Source organism: Benincasa hispida, chromosome 1, assembly GCF_009727055.1.
Source record: "Benincasa hispida cultivar B227 chromosome 1, ASM972705v1, whole genome shotgun sequence".
Taxonomy (NCBI): domain Eukaryota; kingdom Viridiplantae; phylum Streptophyta; class Magnoliopsida; order Cucurbitales; family Cucurbitaceae; genus Benincasa; species Benincasa hispida.
The window spans coordinates 93,379,529-93,399,484 of record NC_052349.1 but is presented as its reverse complement, the minus strand read 5'-3'; the positions used below and the strand labels follow the sequence as shown (position 1 = coordinate 93,399,484).

General features: G+C 31.6%; 1 protein-coding gene across 1 annotated transcript; it reads right to left on the bottom strand.

The window, feature by feature from the left end:
* Positions 1-16,461: 16,461 nt before the first annotated feature.
* LOC120088305 (inactive leucine-rich repeat receptor-like protein kinase CORYNE) lies at positions 16,462-19,952 on the bottom strand. Its single transcript, XM_039045509.1, has 2 exons — positions 17,585-19,952; positions 16,462-16,985 (listed from the first exon to the last, which is right to left on the bottom strand). Exons 1-2 carry the CDS (start codon positions 18,475-18,477, stop codon positions 16,667-16,669), a joined length of 1,212 nt encoding a protein of 403 aa, XP_038901437.1. The 5' UTR covers positions 18,478-19,952; the 3' UTR covers positions 16,462-16,666.
* Positions 19,953-19,956: the final 4 nt, after the last annotated feature.

Here is a 19,956-nt window from a genome sequence, read left to right as displayed (position 1 = left end):
TGATTAGGAGGCCTTGGAACCAATGACCATATCTGATTCTTCTGTAATGAGAACAACTCTGCTTCCATAGCATCCTTCCATTATTCCTTCGAATTAAATACAATAGCCACCTCAAAAGTAAGAGGCTCTATTTCAATACTGTCAGTTGCACAAGTAAGAGCATAAGCAACTAAATCAGCATAACCATACCTCGTAGGAGCCTGCCTCACCCGTTGAGGCTTGTCACGTGTACTGATAGTTTTGTAGGTCACTGCTACTTGAGCTTTCTTTACCGAAAGCTCCCTTCTCAATCAAAGTCCTCTGCAGTTGAGGCTGTCTACCATTAGAACTGGATGACTGATCACTAAATTCGCCTGAACTAACTGATGGTCGTGCATTAGAATCAATTCTAACATTTGCCTCAACCTGATCAGCTGTCTGCTGTTTCTACTACTCTTTGACATGAAATGGCATCTCTATTTCATTAAAAGTCACATCTCTGCTGATAATACATTTATTTCTGCCCTCTTTCAAGCACCAAAGTTTATATCCTTTAACACCCTGAGGATAGCCAATAAACATACATTTCAGTGCCCTCTTATTCAGCTTCCCTTCTTTAACATGAGCATAAGCTGAACATCCAAAAACTCTGAGATGATCCAAGCTTGGAGCTTTTCTTGTCCATATCTTCTGAGAAGTCTTTAGACTTAAAGCGGAAGATGGACTTATATTAATAAGATAACAGGCTGTTTGGACAGCTTCCCCCAAAACTTCAAGGGTAATGAAGCATTTGTCAAAAGACATCTTGTATGCTCCATAATTGTTCTGTTGTACCTTTCAGCTAAACCATTCTACTGTGGAGTGTACGTAACAGTGAAATGCCTCGTAATTCCCTTAGATTTGCAAAATTTATCAAATTTGTGATTCACAAATTCTAAACCGTTGTCTGTCCTCATATACTTTACCTTCCTACCTGTTTGGTTCTCAACCTACTTTTTCCATTCAAGAAATTTCCCAAAAGCTTCATCCTTCTGTTTCAGTGGATACATCTACACCTTCCTTGAAAAGTCATCAATGATCGACATAAAGTATCTCGAACCTCCCATGGAAGGTACCTTTGTAGGACCCCACAAATCTGAATGAACATAATCCAAAATTCCTTTGGTAGAATGCTTCCCTTTCCTAAACTTCACTCTGGTAGACTTTTCCATTATGCAATGTTCACAAAATGGGAGTTCAATGTCTTTAACTCCTCCAAGTAAACCTTGTTGTGAAAGAGCTTGAAGACCTCTCACTCACATGAGCTAGTCTATTATGCCATAACATAGATTTATATATTTCTTTCCCAGATGCAACAGCAGCACTACCTGAAACTTCAGTACCCTCCAACACATAAAGGTCATTCCTCAAGGTCCCCTTCAGCTTAACCAAAGAACCCTTGATAACCTTCAGAACTCCATTCTCAGATTAATAGGAATAACCTGCTCTATCTAATTTGCCCAGAGAAATTAGATTTTGTTTGAGTTCTAGAACATACCTTACATTTGTAAGAATTCTGATCATCCCATCATGTGTTGCAATTCGAAATGACCTAATTCCTTTTATGTCACAATCACCATTATCACCAAGCAAAACTGATCCCCCATCATTTTCCTGAAAGTCAATCAAGAAATCCCGATTAGGAGTCATATGAAACGTGCACCCTGAATCCATGATCCAAGCATTCTGAATGTCCCTGTTGGACACCATCAAGACCTCTACTGAATCATACCCATCAGTAACATTTGCTGCACTAGAAACCCTTGCATACATGCTACTTGATGCTTCCTTGCTCTTATTCAAATGGTAATTTTTCCTAAAGTGTCCTTCTTTATGACATAGGAAATACTTTTTGGTTTTTCCCTTTGATTTTGACCTGGATCTCGACTCTTTTCCTTTTCCGTTCTTTTTATCACTTCTGCATCTAGCCATGAGTAACTCTACATCCTTGCATTCCTTTTTAGTCTCGAGGTTTCTCGTTCTCGAGGCATCCAACACTATATACATGGACAATGATTCTCATCCATATTTAATAGCTGCCTTAACTTCTCGATACGATTTAGGCAAAGAATTCAGAAGAATAACTGCTTGATTTTCATCCGACATCTTCTCACTGATGTTATTAAGACCAACTATAATCTTCTAGAATTCATCTAGGTTCTCTTTTATGCCTTTAATAGAGTCCATCTTATATCCAAAGAATTTCTCTTTTAGATATAATTTATTTGGCAAGACTTAGTCAAATAAAGACTTTCTAATTTCTTTCATAACTCCGCTGTAGTAGTGACTTCATCTACTAGTCTAAGCACTCCATCTGACAGATACAGAATTATCGTCGAATAGGCCATCTCATCCATATCCTTTTTTCAGTTTCTGTTACTGTTGGTGGAAGGTCATTTTCGTCTAAGATTTTGGCTACCTTTTGTTGTACCAAAATAGCTCTAATCTTTTTTCTCCATAACCCGAAATCACTTTTCCCATAAAATTTAACAACTTCGAACCGTATAGGCATCGAAGCCATATGTCAAATTAAACCCAACAAAAAATATCATGAACAAAGAATATGTCAGCACACTACCACACACCCTCCTTGGATCGACTAGAGCTCTGATACCACTTGTGAGAGGGCCAAACAGAACGCAAACAATCAGCAGAATAAAACAAAAATAGTAAAGAACGAACACCAAGATATATAGTAGTTTGACCAGTTTGGTCTACATCCACTTTGAGAACCAACTTGAATTAATTTTATTATAAGCAATAAGGAATTTATAATTACAAATAATCAATAATAATCACCAATCTGTAATTCTAATATCTACTAATACCGAGAGATCTGCACAAGACGTCGTCTCTAAAACCGAGAACAACCCGCAGTAAAACAAACAGCCCAAAACCGTACACTACCGCCTCTGACCGGCGAACCACGTGCAGACCCGCGCGTCTCTCTCTCACTGACTGCCAAACGAAAAACACCGACCTGACCAAATTGGACCGCACACCTGTGTGGACGCCCACGCTCGAACGCCGACAGACATCTGCCAGAACCGAGACCACTGACTCATCTGTCGATCTTGCCGGACGGGAACGAGTGTCTGCCGCCCACTGATCTACAAACAGACCAGATCCGACTTTGTCTTCCACGGAAAAAGTCGGTTGCGCGTCTCTCTGTTTTCTTCCTCGAAAAACCGGCGGCCTCACTTTTTTTTTCGTTCCAGACGGCTGCACCTCTTCTTTACCCAAAGAGTCACGATTTTCAGCCCTAATTGAACAAGATAGATATATTTACAAAAATGTCATTTGTCCATAATTATCAGAATGTCATTTGTCCATAATTACTAGAATGTCATTGGACCTTTAATTTCACCAAAAACCTAATAAAAACCGACTTAAATACCTTGTTATTTTCTACAAATGTCGATGCCTTATAATGTATTGTGGTGTCGGATAGACCTATTTATTTAAAATATATATATATATATATATATATATATAATTGTATTTGTTTAATTTTTTCACTTAGATCATTTGTTCATTACTTTGGTTTGTACCTAAGCAAACAAATCATACCAAATATGTACTAACAAAAATTCATTCAATAGTTTTATATAACACCTAAATAAAGTATCAAACACAAAAAAGTTTTGACATACAAAGTTACATGACAAAAACACTAAATTGGTCCCCAGGATAAACACATTACAAAGAAGTTCATACCAGACTTCTACTTTGCTTGCTATGAAATGATCTTCATCCAAGAAACAACTAACAAAAACAAAAGTTAAATTTAGATATAATTGATAACAAAAGAAATCAAAAACACATTTAATAAACTAATATGGCGCAAAAAACAACTTTACATATATATATATATATATATATATATATATGAATATAAATAGAGATTTATAATAACATGCATGTAAAAGTATAAAACATCTCAACCCAACTTTAACACAAATAACAACCCAACCCACATAGAAATAACAAATCTAAACATTCAAAGTCATTGTTGTCTTAATGTTCAAAGTCATCTCAGCCCACATTTATCAATCCCAAATTTAAGAAAAAAACATCTCAATCTACATTGCACCTTACGTTTAAGACAAAGATACAATATAGATCTAAACTTACAAAATAAACTATCAATGAACATCTCTCCCTATCTTTAAGACAAATAGCACATCCCAACCCCGTTTATAACCCCACATTTAAGACAAAATAACATGTAGATGATCAAAACTTATAAAATAAACTATAAAACTTCTCATCCCAACTTTCAACCCATATTTAAGAAAAATAAATAACATAACTCTAAACTTATAACAATCAAATATCTCCCATCATATTTAATACAAAGAATATCTCAATTGTTACCATAGTTGCAAAATAGCAACAAATCTCAAACAATAGTGTATGTAAGCACTCCCTAAAATATGAATGTATTACAATTGCTACCATAGTTGCAGGATAGCAATAAATGTCAAACAATCTTCATACATAAACACTCCCTAAAATATTAGCAAATATACAAAAAAGAAAAGAGAAATGATAGTTCATACCTATTTTGAAGTTCCTCCTTGTGAAGCCAAAAATTGTTTGATTAAATCGTTTAAACTATTTACCTCTACCTTTGTTGCGATAAGTTCTACCCTAGTTCATAATCTTTTTCGATCGAGGCCGATGAGCTATAATTTCTTAGCTTTGGTTTTGAACCCAAATGAGATCTATAAGAATTACACAAAAGATCAAAGTTAGTTTTAACTAACATATAAAGTTGAGGTTAGTGTTGGAAATAACTATTGAGGAGTTTCAAATTCTTAAACATCTAAACTTACATTATTCTTCTTCTTCATTCTTGTTACTATTTCTTTTGGCTAATTTTAATTTTGATTCCTAAAGTCCTAAATTTATTCCTTTTGGTGAGAATTAGAGTGAAGAAATGAGAATTTCTCTTTCTAATTATACAAATTAGGAACACTTCATTCCTATTATCTCTCCAACATTATTAAAAAAATTAGTGTGTTTTTAGGAAGTACACACTAATTCATTAAGATCACTTTCTCCCTTCCTACAATGCCAAATATAAATATAATAAAACAAAAAAATAACTCCAACATACACAACTATAATATTAATCAACAATAACATTTATCTATAGAAATAAAAAAATAACCATGCCAAAAAAATGTAACTCAAACCAATCATAATATCATAGACAACCAACAAATATTTAGTAAATCACATCATGAACCATAATCATAAAATATATAACAATTAAAATCAAAACTCAAACCAACAATAATCATACAGCAACAAAACTTAAGTAACATCCCCAAATCTTTAACAAAAAAATAATAATAATAAAGAACAAAACACAACCACAAGATATCAAAAAAAATAAAAATAAAAACTGAAAATCTAAAAATATTTCATGAATAGTAGCTACCATTTTTGTGAAAGGATTAACGAGAACAACAAACACAATAATGCCAACGAAAACCAACCCTAAATCCAGAAAATAAGAATAAATAAAACAAATCTGTTTAGATCTATTTTAATAATTAAAAAGATATTATTTTCAATTTGCAAACAGGTAAAAGATACCTAAGCAAATCATAAAATAAGCATAAATAAAGCAAATTTGTTTAAATCTATTTCAATAATTAAAAGATACTATTTTCAGTTTGCAAACACATAAAGATATAATATACATCTAACTTAACTTAGTGTTAATTGACTCTGGATGTCGAAGGTTTGATCTCCATCCTACAATTGTATTAAAGAAATAGAATACACCGTAAAAAATGTAAGAGATTTTTTTTAATTAAAAAAACCATCAAAATTGGTTTGAAAATTAGAGTATTGGGTAAGAAGAAGAAACCATCAAATTATTACATACCTATTCAAAAAGTTAGACATTTCTCAAAGAATTCTTAAATAATCATTACTACTTTCCTGTTTTAGACATTTTCTACAATTTCTCTATTTAATATGGTATGGAAATTCATGAAACTCAAACGGGTAGTCGGTCTAAAAACAAAACAAAACAAAACAAGGATTTAGTCTGAGAATGATAAATTTAAAGTAACATCATCTTGAGGAGGCATGTCGAAGATCTAACATTGTAAAGATAAATATTATTTGTTGATGGTAGGGAAAATAAATATTTTCCGGAAAAAAAAAATTACGTTTTAATCTGAAAAATGAAGAAAGTGAATTTCCTAGCAAATCAATAAGTAACCAATCACGATAGCAAACCATTTCAAATATCACTTTATATACTATTTTTAATTTTATTAATATGTATATTAATATCAAATGCACAAACAAATAATATATTAAAAGCATAAAAGTTAAACATAACTGATATAATTGTTTATTTTGTCGATATTGTCTATAAAAAAAAATATATATACCTAAAAGAAAATTAACATTTAGTTTATCACTATAATGGTAAACAAAGTAAAATGTCACTCGTACACTATTTTATCTTCCATTGATATGGTACGCCAACAATAAACATGATAGCAAAGGAGCATGTAAATAATTAAGAGTGGACACTTATTATTGATAGATATTAGGTATAGATAGACATCTATCACCAAAATAGATCTACAATATTAAGATATATTGATGGTCATTTGTTTACTTTTCACATGCTTTAATTATGTTAGGATTAAAATTGTGTCATATTTGCAACAACTTTTTTCACGTATATATATAAGTTTAAATCATATTTTTGTTCATAAACTTTGAATGTTGTTATATTTTAGTCTCTAAACTTTAAAAAACATTTGTCTTAGTCTCTAAATTTAAAAAAAGAAAAAAAAAATACTTACTTTGGTCCCCTAACATTAAGATTCTCTTTAATAGTTTAAGAGAATAGTGAGGTGACTTGTATTTTTAGATAAGCTAAAACACTAGGGTTTCAATTTTGAACAAGGTGGTAAGAGATTTTCTATGGGATAACTCAAACATCATTTTGCATTCAAGATTTTGGTCGTTCACTATTTTGGTGCATCCGTTGTTGACACATTTTACTTCACTTTCATCGTATTCAACACCAGATAGATGCAATTTTATCCTTACACATATTTTTAATGTTTTTTTCCTTCAAATTTGAGATATTTCTATGATTCATTGAGATACTTTTTTTCTTGGTGTGGGGTAACATTTATTTGGAATTTGACAGTGAGTTACATTTATTTGTATTTTTTTAGTTTATCTTACATTACCATGAGATGTATTCTTGGGTTGAAAAAGTTTTCATTATTGCCTTTGCTTGAACACACTCATCAAAGTTTCGACATCGTATCAAATACTTTTTAATTCTATGATATTTGGCATCTTAGTCAAGTCATCTAGTGGTTATTTATCTAGAGAACTCAATATATATATATATATATTATCAATATTATTTTAAACTACGCCAATTTCATTTCGGATGAGAGCTAAGAGGACCTTCCCCAAATATCTCCACAACGTGGGTATTGCATGGAATGTAGATGCAAAATCCCTCTACTAATTATTTGATACCAAATTATTCTACCCATCAAATAAATTTACAAATGATGGGTGCAAAAAAATAAAATAAAATAAAATACGTACAAAAGTGAAGGAAAAGATATGAAATGATAAGAGTAATAGGTTGTACTCATCTCTTATAAATATGTTGAGAAACCCCTCACTACTATCACATAAGTAAAATAAAAAATAGAACAATTAAAAGAAAACGATAAATTGAAAACACGATAATTAATATGGAAAAGATTTCAAACTCAGAGAAAAATCACGACCCACCAAAAGAAATCTACCATGTGAAAATTTATTACAATCAGATAGAATAATACTCACTTGACTCAATTACAAGAGAACTCTCTCAAAATTTTTATTCTACTCACACCCTTTAATCTCACTCTGAAACTAGAGAATAGAAAATGGAATTTAACTAGAGTTAACATATCCAAGTTTAAAGTGTTTATAACTGGAACAATTTGAAACCAAAAGCGTAGGGTCCTTTTATAGTGCTTAGAGCTCATGACTTTCTTAAATTTTTTCAATGTAGGGCATTTGCACTTTTAATATTTTTCTAAAACCCAACAAATTCCACCCTGACAAAATATTTGAAGAATCTATAGCTTATGCAACATCCATTATCTTTATCGACAATCATATTTCTTAAATCAGAGAACTATAACCTACTCCACCACTTGGAATACCAACTTTAAAAATTTACCTTTTTCGTCATATGTTAATAAACCTTGTTGAAAGTTATGGTGCATTTTCTACTTACTTGGCTCATTCAAAAGTTCTTCATGGTGCAACTTCCACTTACTTGGCTCACTTGAAAGTTCTTCAGCCATTGACACTACTTCCACCACACACTTTGCATAACTACCAAGTCAATGCCCATGTGCAAACTTGTGGAGCCGCTAACATCACATCCTCTATCATGGCAAAGAAAACATACCACGAGGATGAATTTCATCTTTCTTCAAAAGAATATGTTTCCATCTTCCGTGACAAGAGATGATGTTAACATCCAATTTAGAACCCTTTGATGAACCTGCTCTGTTAGGATAATCCCTTTTCATATATCTCTTTTCTGCACGAACTCTTTCTTCTTCTTCCACTTTCTAGCTACCAGTACTAAATCCTATTGTCAAGTACAACCTTTACTATTCAATCTTTCCTCTAACAAAAATTTACTTGTAGCCTCAGCAAAATTTAAAGTTTTCTTCCCATACGTCAAGATTGGATTCATGTGTTTATAAGAAGTGGGAAGTAACAAGATGAGTTTAACTGTCTTATCTTCATCACTTATCTTCACTTTGAGATACAAACGATTGAGAATCCCAGATGATCTGAGATTTTTGTACCTTCCACCATCCACAGAATGAAAATTGCTCTTTTAGATACAACCGATTTAAGATGCTCTTTGCCCAGTACATTACTTCAAGCTTCTTCTAAAGCTCTTTGGCTGTTGAAATTCCATAGACATTTGCAAAAACGTTCTTTAACAAATTTAATCTAATTGTACTTGCAGCTCTCAAATCCATTTCGTCCCTATCTTCATCGCTCATGTTGGACTTCTGAGACCTCTTACTAGAATTGCTACTGGACTCTCCTAAACCACCATCACCACTTAGCTCTTTAGAAATACCACTGCTTGGTCTTTCCTTCAAGGCCTTGTGTAACCTAGATTGTACCAGCACATCCTTGACTTGCACTTGCCACAAGCCGAAGTTGATCCTTCCATCAAATTTCTCCATATCAAACTATACTTGATTTATAAAACTTAACATACCTGCTTCATTTCATAGCAAAACAATAAACAGTGAACAACTCACTCTATTTACAATATCGCATCTCATTTTAAGAATTTTTTTCTGATGTGGAAGTCTAGATAATGCTGCAACCACGGAGCATACTCAAAAATTCAAGAAAATACAAACTTAAATCTTTAATGCCACTTGTTGAAAAAAAAAAAAAAAAGAACCCCTACTATCATAGGAATAAGTAGAAAAATAACATAGAAATTAAAAGAAAACAATAAAGTTGAAAACGCAAGAATTGACATGGGAAAAAACTCCAAACTTGAAGAAAAACCATGACCCACCAGAAAGAAATCTACTATGTAAAAAATTGTTATGATCACACAAAATAATTCTCTATCAATCCCAATTACTAGTGCACTCTCTCAAAGTTTTTATTCTACTAACACTCTTAAATTCCGCTCTCAAACTAGAGAATGCGAAAAAGAATTTAATTAAAGTTAGCACACTCAAGCTTAAAGTGTTTCTAACTAGAACAATTTAAAAACAAAGGCATGGACTCCTTTTATAGTGTTTGAAATATATATATATAAATATAGATATAAAGTATGTCATGTGACAAATTAAACGTTTGGATCTAAGTAATGATGTGAAAAAGGATGAAAGAGAAAAGGAAGAAAAAAGTTAAGATGGAGTTGGAAAAAGTTATTTTGTAGTGATTTGGAGCGTGCTGCCCCTTTGGACCCCAGAAGATGGGACAACTTTGCAGACATTTCTTTTGCTTTTATTCTCATTTTCAAACCAAAGCCTTCTCATTTTCCATCACTCTTATTCACTTTGTTGCCCATCTTAGGAGAATTCTCAAATCGAACCGAATCGAACCAAACAGAATTTTTTAAAATGTGAAACCGAACCGAATCGCATATATGCGGTTCAGTTCGGTTCGGTTTTAAATTCGATTTTGACATTTCTAAAAAATTCATGTTATATTCTTTTTAAATTAAAAAAAGGGTTCGGTTCGATTCGGTTTTAAATTCGATTTTACTCTTTCTTTAAATATATAAATATATATATATATATATTAGTTAAAAACCGTTCGGTTCGATTTCAAATTCGATTTTGGCATTTTTAAAAAATCCATGTTATATTTTTTTTAATTAAAAATCGGTTCAATTCGGTTCGGTTTTAAATTCAATTTTGTTCTTTAAATTAAAAGTGATTCGATTTTAAATTCAGTTTTACTTTTTTTTTAAATATATAAATAAATATATATATATACTAGTTAAAAACGGTTCGGTTCGGTTTCAAGTTTGGTTTTCGAATGTGAAACCGAACTGAACCGAATTAATTCGGTTTCAAAAAATTTTCAAACCGGATCGAACCGCATTTTTCGATTTCACTGAGTTTTCGGTTCGGTTTGGTTCAGTTTTTGCGGTTTGAATGACCATCCCTAGAATTATCAACTCATTTGAGTTGGGTTAGGTTCAAATAAATCTTCCTACCCTTTTAACCTTTTTTTTCTTTTCATATAATTTCTTCTCATTTTTCACCCCCTTTGGAATTTCCTCTCCTACCTACAAGTGGAAATCAAAAATAAGGCGGTTTGAATATAAAATTTACTCTGTAAACTTTTATCATTGTGTCAAATTAGTTTTGGACTAACTTTGAATTCCCTATTTATAGTCTCATACTAATTAACTAATTCTCAAATACTAATTAAATACTAAACGATCACTTAAACTAAATATTAACTAAAATATACTAATTATTATATAATCCTCTTCATCATTTTGTTTGTTGTATACATCAAATCAGTCAACATTTGTTGACTAGTCCGCATCACATATGTATTTGAGTTAATGTATTTTTTTAACCATGAGATGCACTAAAATGAAATAAGGTCATATTTACTCCAACTATATTGTAATCCATCAATGGTAAAATAGAAATTGGGTTCCATTTGATTACCTTTATTATTATTTACCTGTATTTTGTAATCATAATAAATTATGGGGTTCACCTCTGAATCTGAATTCAAAATGCGAAATCTAATTGAGGAATGAGAGATAATTTGATTGTATTTGAAAATTACGTGGACTCACTACCTTTTTCGTTACCGTTATTGTTACCGTTACAGATATTATTACTATAACAGTATGAGAATTATAGATATATCACATTTACTATTAATTGTTACCTTTATCGTAATTATTATCATTACCGCTAGGGTTGAATGGTAATGGTAACAATAACAATAATAATAAATGTGTCAAATTTATAATTCTAAATAAACACGATCAAAAGCGATCCAATTATGTTTGCGAAATCATTATACAATTGATCTATTAATTGAATTTTATTATGATTAGACCAATTTTCATTATAGTTTGGTAAAATGACCTCAGAATAACTCTCTTGACATTTATAAATTAAAGGAAAAATAAAGAAAACATTAAGAAATAGCTAGTTAAAATATTTGGAAAAAAGAAAAAGAAAAAAGAAAGAAAGAGAAAGCTTATATATAGTAAGATGAAAAACTATATATTTTTAGTCTCTAAGTAATGAATCTAGCTTCCTTTGCTCTCTAGTTTTCAAAGTATTACACTTCGAGGTTACGTTTACCCTAGTGAAAATGTAATAAATCAAGGGTAATATAAAAAGTGGACCTTATTTGATTGTTTTTTGTGTTGTTTACTTGTTTTCTGTATCTGTACTGACACATAGGGCCCACGTTCAAATCTGTAATCAAACAACGCAAATTGATTGATGAACAAAACGTGCTCAATCCAATTGTATCTAAGAATTACGCCGTTTCGTTATTGTTACCATTACGCTTACCATTATTGTTACTTTTTCAAAGAAAAATTATGAATTTTGAAATATTTGCTATCACCGTTACAGTTTGACCCACAGATGTAATGATAACAGTAAATATGATAAAATTGATAATTCTAAATAAACGCGATCAAAAGCAATCCAATTATAATTACGATTTAGGCTCATTACAATTGATTCATCAATAAAATTCCATTACATTACACTAAGGTCATGTTTACACTGATTGAAAAGTAATCCATCAATGGTAATATAAAAAGTGGGTCCCAGTTGAATACTTTTGTTGTTGTTTACTTGCTTTCCATAATCATTAATGAGGTGTGGGGCTGTCTTGAAATTTGTAATCAAATCGTGTAATCTAATTGAGGAATAAAAGGTGTTCAATATAATTGCGATTGAAAATTACATAGGACCCACTATCTTTACTGTTACCATTATCGTTACCGTTACAGATACTGTTACTATAACAATATAAAAATTATGAGTTTGACACATTTATTGTTACATTTACCGTTATTGTTATTGTTACTATTACTGTTATCATTAGGGTCAAACACTAACAGTAACAGTAAAATGTGACCGATTCATAATTCTAGGTAAACGCGATCAAAAGCAATCCAATTGTGTTTACGATGTAGGCCTATTACGATTCATCTATCAATGAAATCTCATTCCTATTACACCAATTTTTATTACCGTTTGGTAAACGTGGTTTTCATTATGGCTTGATAAATGTCACCTAAGTTCTTAAGTTTTGAGTTTAATTTCAATTTAGTACTTATGTTTCAAAATATTTTAATTTTACCTTTGAGATTTGAGTTTTGTTTCAATTTGTTTCCTATGTTTTAATATTTATACTTTTAAACTTGATTTTTCACTAAATACTCACTTTTAGTCTTTAGTGGTAATGTCTATTAATTAAGTTTCATTGTTTTTTGTCACTATTAAAATTAATTTTAAAATTTTACTTCATAATTATTTAAAATTAATTAATAGACATAAACGCCAAAGACTAAAATGAATATGTAGTGAAAACTCAAGCTTAATTAAAAGTGCAAATCTTTGAACCGATTGACCAACTAACTTAAAATAAAACTCAAATTTCAAAAATAAAAGTGTAACACTTTTGAAACCTATGGACTAATTAAATTTAATTTTTAAATAATATATATTTATTTATTTAAAAAAAAAAAAAAAAAAAAAAAAAAAAAAAAAACTCAAACATCTAAAGTAAAATTGTTACATTTTGAAATATATGAACTAAATTTAAATTAAACTCAAAACTTAAAAACTAAAAGTATAACGTTTGAAACTAAGGGACCAAATGGAAAACTAGACCAAAACTTATGGACGAAAAAATATTTATCTCTTAAAATTTTAAAAGTAAAGCTCTATTAAGAGATGGTTTCAAACAAAAACATTTGAAGTGCAGTATTTCTTAATTCTTCATAAACATTTCTTCTCTTAGTCACTAACTCTAATTATATGCCAGATGTGCTAAAATATATCACCTTATATTTCAACATTTTTTGATTATGTGCCTTCATCATTGGTGAATAACAGAAAAGGTTGGATTAACCAAATTTCATTCCAACTTCTTAGAAACTTTGCTAGGGAACTATCAACTTTCTTTTGTTAAGTAATCTAATTTCTCAATTAAATTCTTACCCACTCACCAATATATCATTGTCACGTAATGGTGAGATATAGATAATAATATTATTGGAATGTCTTGAATCTGTTATCTAACGCTCCAAATAACTAAATACGAGATTTCACTTATTTAAGTCTAAAGACGATATGCCTTGATAGAGGTTTGGGAGCAATGCTCCCAAAACTTAAAAGTGTATTCATATTCATCTTATTTACGTTATTTACTATTTTGGCTTAGGGTTTATAGAAATACACTATATAAACGCTAACAATAAATTGTTCTCTCTACTCATGTACATTGTTAACACACTGTTAGTAAACCGCATAAATCTCTATGTCGATTCTCTTCTGTTTACATTCAGCTTATCTTTATTTATTGATTTCATAGCAGGTAGAGACAAAATGTAAGGATATAATTAAAAGTTATTAACATATAAAAGACTAAATTTTAAAAAAAAAAACTCCAACATTAGGAACTAAAACATATATTTAACCTTCTTTTTCTTTAGAATAATATATAACAAATATGAAGTTAGGATTACACCTCCGATTTTCAATTTTGGTTGGTCCAATGAAGTGATAACATTGGCCAAATATTTTTTACGGTAATTATTTTAAATGGAAAAACTACTAAAAATATTTTCAAATATAATAAAGTGTCATTATCTATTAGTGATAGACATTAAAAAGATATCTATTAGCATCTACAACTAATGCTTATGAATGTCTATCAATTTCTAATTATCAGTATCTATCATTGATAGGCAATAACATTTTACTATATTTATAAATAAGTTAGCTCATTTTTCTATATTCGAAAAGAATCTTTAAAGTTAAGGACTATAACAAAACATTTATATTGATGTATATAGAATATAAAATATGTTAACTTGAACATAATTTAACGAGAATTGATACGTAGATGTTTTTTTAAAGTCTTTAAGGTCGACCCTACATTTGTTGTAGTACAAAATATAGAGTAAAATTAGACATACAAACAAACAACAAACTCTTGTCGGTGCATGAAGGAAGAATTGAAGAGAAAAAATAGTTTAATTTTTGAAAGAATGTTAACAAACTTGAACAACGACTATCTACCAACCCCTTGGATGATTTCTTCTCCACATACATGTTATGTTATCTGTGAAATCTCCTCTTTCATAATTTTTTTTTTAATTTTTAAAAATTTAATTTATAAATATTACATTCGTCTATAAGTTTTTTTTTATTATTATTATTCATTTATTATTAGTGTTAAAAAAAAATGTGTTTTTCCATTAGAAAGTGAGGTATACAATTTCACTTTTAAGATACCTTGGTGGTGAAACGGTAGACACGCGAAACTCAAAATCTCGTGCTAAAGAGCGTGGAGGTTGAATCCTCTTCAAGGCATAATGTTGAGAATATCCATTAAATTGGAAAATCGTCCGCCAAGATTTTGTGACAACTACCTTCAAATTATCATAGTGTTTGTTTTGGTTCATGGTTGGAAAACTGAAAAAATAATTTTAAAATTTTAATTTTTAAAGCCTCGTTCCATAATCATATAAGCTTTTTGTTCTTTTTTTTTTTAATAATTAATCATATAAGCTTATAAATACCTTGAAATTTCTTTGTTTATGTAATCTACTTAAGAATTCTCACAATTTTTCTCATAGTTTTCAAATTTTCTAGGTAACAACTTAAATTCTTAATCAATTTTAAATAATAATAATAATAATAAGTATTTGAAAACTACAACCCCATTTGGTAACTATTTAGGTCTCATTTGGTAACCATTTCGTTTTTTGCTTTTGATTTTTGAAAATTAAGTCTATTTCCTCTTCATTTCTTACAATAATAATTTGCATCTTTCTTAAATACAATAGATGAATTCTTAGCTAAATTCTAAAAACAAAGACAGGTTTTTAAAAACTACTTTTTTTAGTTTTCAAATTTTGATTTGGTTTTTAAACCATTAGTAAAAATTAAATAATAAAAAAAGAAATTTGGAAGTAAAAGTAGTGTTTATAAGCTTAATTTTCAAAAACAAAAATCAAAAGCCAAATGGTTACCAAACGAGGGCCTTAATCTTTTTATTTTGATAATTAAGTTTATTTCTTCTTAATATGTGAGGTGAACTCTTTGCCAAATGATACGCATCTTTCTTCAAATACCTTGGTGAATTCTTTGCCAAATTTCAAAAATAATAATAATAATAATAAAATAAAAACTATTTGTTTTAGTTTTTAAATTTTGCCTGTGTTTTAAAACATTGGTAAAAAAAATGTAGACAATAAATCAAAAAGTTTAGAGATGGAAAGAGTATTTATAAGCTTAATTTATAAATAAAAAAATCAAATAATTATCAAACCGGCCTACTTTTTTTAATTTTCAAATTTTGATTTTGATTTTGAAAACAATTCTAACATGTAGACAACAAACCTAAAAATAATAGATGAAAGTGATATTTATAAACTTAATTTTTAAAAATTAAATGATTATCCAATAGAATCCAATCAAATGGGAGAAAATTATGTTTGTTTTCTCAGCTTAAGAAAATCTAAATTTTGGGAAACAGGCAGCTCTCAAGCTAAAAAAAAACACCTCAAATCAAGGTTGGATCTGCCAGGAAAGGAGTGGCAACAGAACCCCACTGCTTAGATGTTTGTTGAATGGTCATTTCATCAAACAATCATACTCTCAAAATGGAATTTCCTTTGCACAAAAAAGCTTCTTTTACATCATCAACAGACAGGTCAAACACCACTTTACAGTAATAAGCTTTCTTCTTTTCAGATTCCAAAAAAAGAAAAAGAAAAATCATATCAAATCAAATTAACCTCCAAAAAAATGAAAAATCCTAATGGAAGTAAAGTAGAGAGGTTGAATTGGCTGAGTATTCAGAAACTGTGCAATTGGGTTAGCATGTGTACCAACTCATCACTTGAAGGTCTATCTACTGGCTGCTCTGATAAGCACACAACAGCAATCCTCACAGCCATTAGCATTTCATCTTCTTCCCCTTCTTCACCTATGATACTCTTATCGAGCGCTTCTCGAGCCTCCCCGGCAAGCTGTAAGTGTCGTAGCCATTGACCTAAACTTCCACCACTAGCAGCTTCTCCAAAGAACGGATCTGCGGGATCTCTACCTGTTAGTAGAACAGCCAAAATCATCCCGAAGCTGAAGATGTCGCTCTTATCGCTATACCTGTTGAAACTGGAAACAACAAAAGTCGAATCCGCTTAGACTAACTACTACTTTTCGAGACAAATGCTCATCAATCAAGCTTTCTAAACAGAGAGTAATGAATATCACAACTTCTGTATCCCCCATCAAAATGATGCTAGTTTGCTATAGTTCCCACATTAGTTTTCTTGTACTAGAGAGGCTACCCATTTTACAAGATATCCCAAACAAACTACTTGAACCTTTTTCATTCTTGGGAAGATATATAATACATTTAATACCGAATAAGCTTTTGAGTTTAATAGTAATTTAATTCGACGACCAGAATAGAAGGTCTTAGGTTCAAACTCCTATCTTAAGCACCGGAAGATATCCCAAAAACTAAAATCGTTTTCTTACTAATAACAGATCAAACATCTCAGCCTTTTAGCCTTTTGAATTCAATAGTACTCGGGTATAGTAGCAAAACAGACTGTCCATTGTTCAAAATTCTACAACATCAGCAGAAATTTCAGCAGTAGTTTAACATTTTCAACACCTAAGTTTCAGAAAACATGAACAAATTTGAACCAAAACAATATCGAAACTAAATGGTTATCAAACGTGATAGTTGGTAATAGAATCCTAACCTGCAATCCTGAAAGCACTCGGGGGAGGTATAGGCAGAAGTAGCAGCCACGTGCAAGTTAGAGAATAACTTGTGCAAGCCACAATCAGCCAACCTTGGTTCATACTCAGCATCCAACATAACATTTGAAGGCTTCAAATTGTAGTGAAGAATTTGAGGATCACACTCAAAGTGAAGATACTGAAGACCCTTTATAACCCCAACTGCAATCCCAAGCCTGATTTCCCACCCCAACCTCAACTCATTTTCCCTCACTTTCTTCATTACATCCTCAAGGCTTCCTGTTCCCACATAATCATAAACCAACCAAACTCCTTCCCCTTCCCCAACATAAGCCCTTAAGCTCATCAGATTCCTATGTCTAAGCCTAGCCAGCCTCTCAAGCTGCTGCTGTGTCTGCCTCTTCTCCGACTTCCTCGCCGCGGTCGCAGCCGTGTTCTCGGACCCTTCGAGCCGTTTCACGGCGATGGTTAGTCCATTGTCCAGAACAGTCCTGTAGTACTTCCCATGGGGACTGGACCCCAGAAGCTGATTTTCGTTTCTAAGGGCGTGATGGAGGGTTTTGGGGTCGATTATTGGAGAGAATATGACAGGGCCTTTTAGAATTGGGGTTTTGTTTAGGTATCGGACAAAGCTGCGGATTAAACAAGCGAAAAGAAGGGAACCCATTAAACCTGTAACTACGCCTAATAGAACACTGAAGATGATTCTTCGGACGCCATTTTTGAACCGTGGAGAGCTTGTTGGTGTTGATGATGTTGTTGGTAATGGCGGTCCTGAGGAAGCGAAGTGATTGCTTGTTCTTTCCTGGCATTTTGCGTCGGAGAAATGGTGAAAAGAGAACATTAACAATAATAGAATCATAACCTTAACGATATATCTTTTCCTCCCCATTTGAAAACCAAAACAATTCCAAACAAGGGTTCATTCAATTCCTACTTATTTATGCGATTAAAATTTCTCAGACCCATTTGAGAAAGATATTCGAATCTCAAAACTGGGTGGCGAAGCTATTGGGGAAATTCCTCAAGTTGAAGGAGACGTGGCCATGGATTCATTGGAGGAGATGGTTAAAATGCGAGGGAACATCAAACAGAGGAGGAAAATCTTCAGTGGGAAGACTCGAAAGAATAAAAAATAGGAAGCAGAACATTAGAGAAATTGATCCGTTATGGGAATGAGAGACCAGTCAAATGAGAATCCGCTACTCTCACCATTGAATAAACAACACTCGCACTTTCTATAGCTTGTTCCAACTACAAAAAGCGAGAGACCCAGAAAGAAAAACAACGAAAAGGAGAGAAAATACGATGAAAATTGGAAGGTTTCAGATACCAAAATGGAAAAATGGACTCCAAAACTCCATTAATACAGACAATCAAACAAACTAGCCCGCCTGACTCATAGTTTCCTAAAATCGACAAGAAGAAGATTGAAGAAAGAAGTTCAAAGAGAGAGAGAGATTAATTATGAATACCCAATAAAGGAAAACAGCGAAAACAGAGAGAAAAACGCTCAAAAACAAAAAGGCTTGTATGAAACAGAGAGTGAAAGTTGAGAGTGCAAAGGGAAGGACCCCATTCGCAGTCCTTAGCGACACAACAGAACAGAACAGAGCAGAGCAGAGCAGAGCAGAACAGAGTTCCCCTTCCCGCCTTTTGAGAGAGTTTTCGGTGGGTCCCACTGCCACGTCACACACAAGCTGGGGTCGCTTTCATCGAGGGCAGTTGGTTTCTGTCGACAACACATCCTGACCGTTCATTGCCCAACCCTTTGGAATTTGTGCTTTGCTTAATTTGCTTTTTGCTAAGTAATAATATGATTAATTTTTGGGTTACTGAATTGTAGCTGATTATCATCACTAAACCTTACTTTTTCCTTTTCTTTTTCTTTTTTTTTTTTTGCTTTTTTCCCTCCAATAATTGCTCTTTCTTTTTCTAAATTTTATTGCAATTATAGATAATTATACACTCCCTTTTATCTTTTTCTTTGCTTTCTTATTTTTTTTTTCATTTTTATATTTTATATATCTTATCCTCCTTTTACCATTTTAATTATTTTTCTTACCTTTGATCAATGTTAGATCAACAAATGTGGCCAATAGGACCAATGAGTTTAAACATTCACTACAAAATAATAAATAATTTTCAAATTCTTATCTATCTATCTGGGGAGTGATTGGGCCCAGAAGGCCCATATGGCATATGGGGCCCATTTAATCTCATAACGAGGGCCCATGTCCAATTATGGAAAATCGGCCCATGCTTTCTGAAAAGCCCATAACTATGTGGCAGTAATAATAATAACATATAGAACATGGATTATGATGAATAATGATACAACAAACAGCTAAGGCTTCACTAATAATAAATA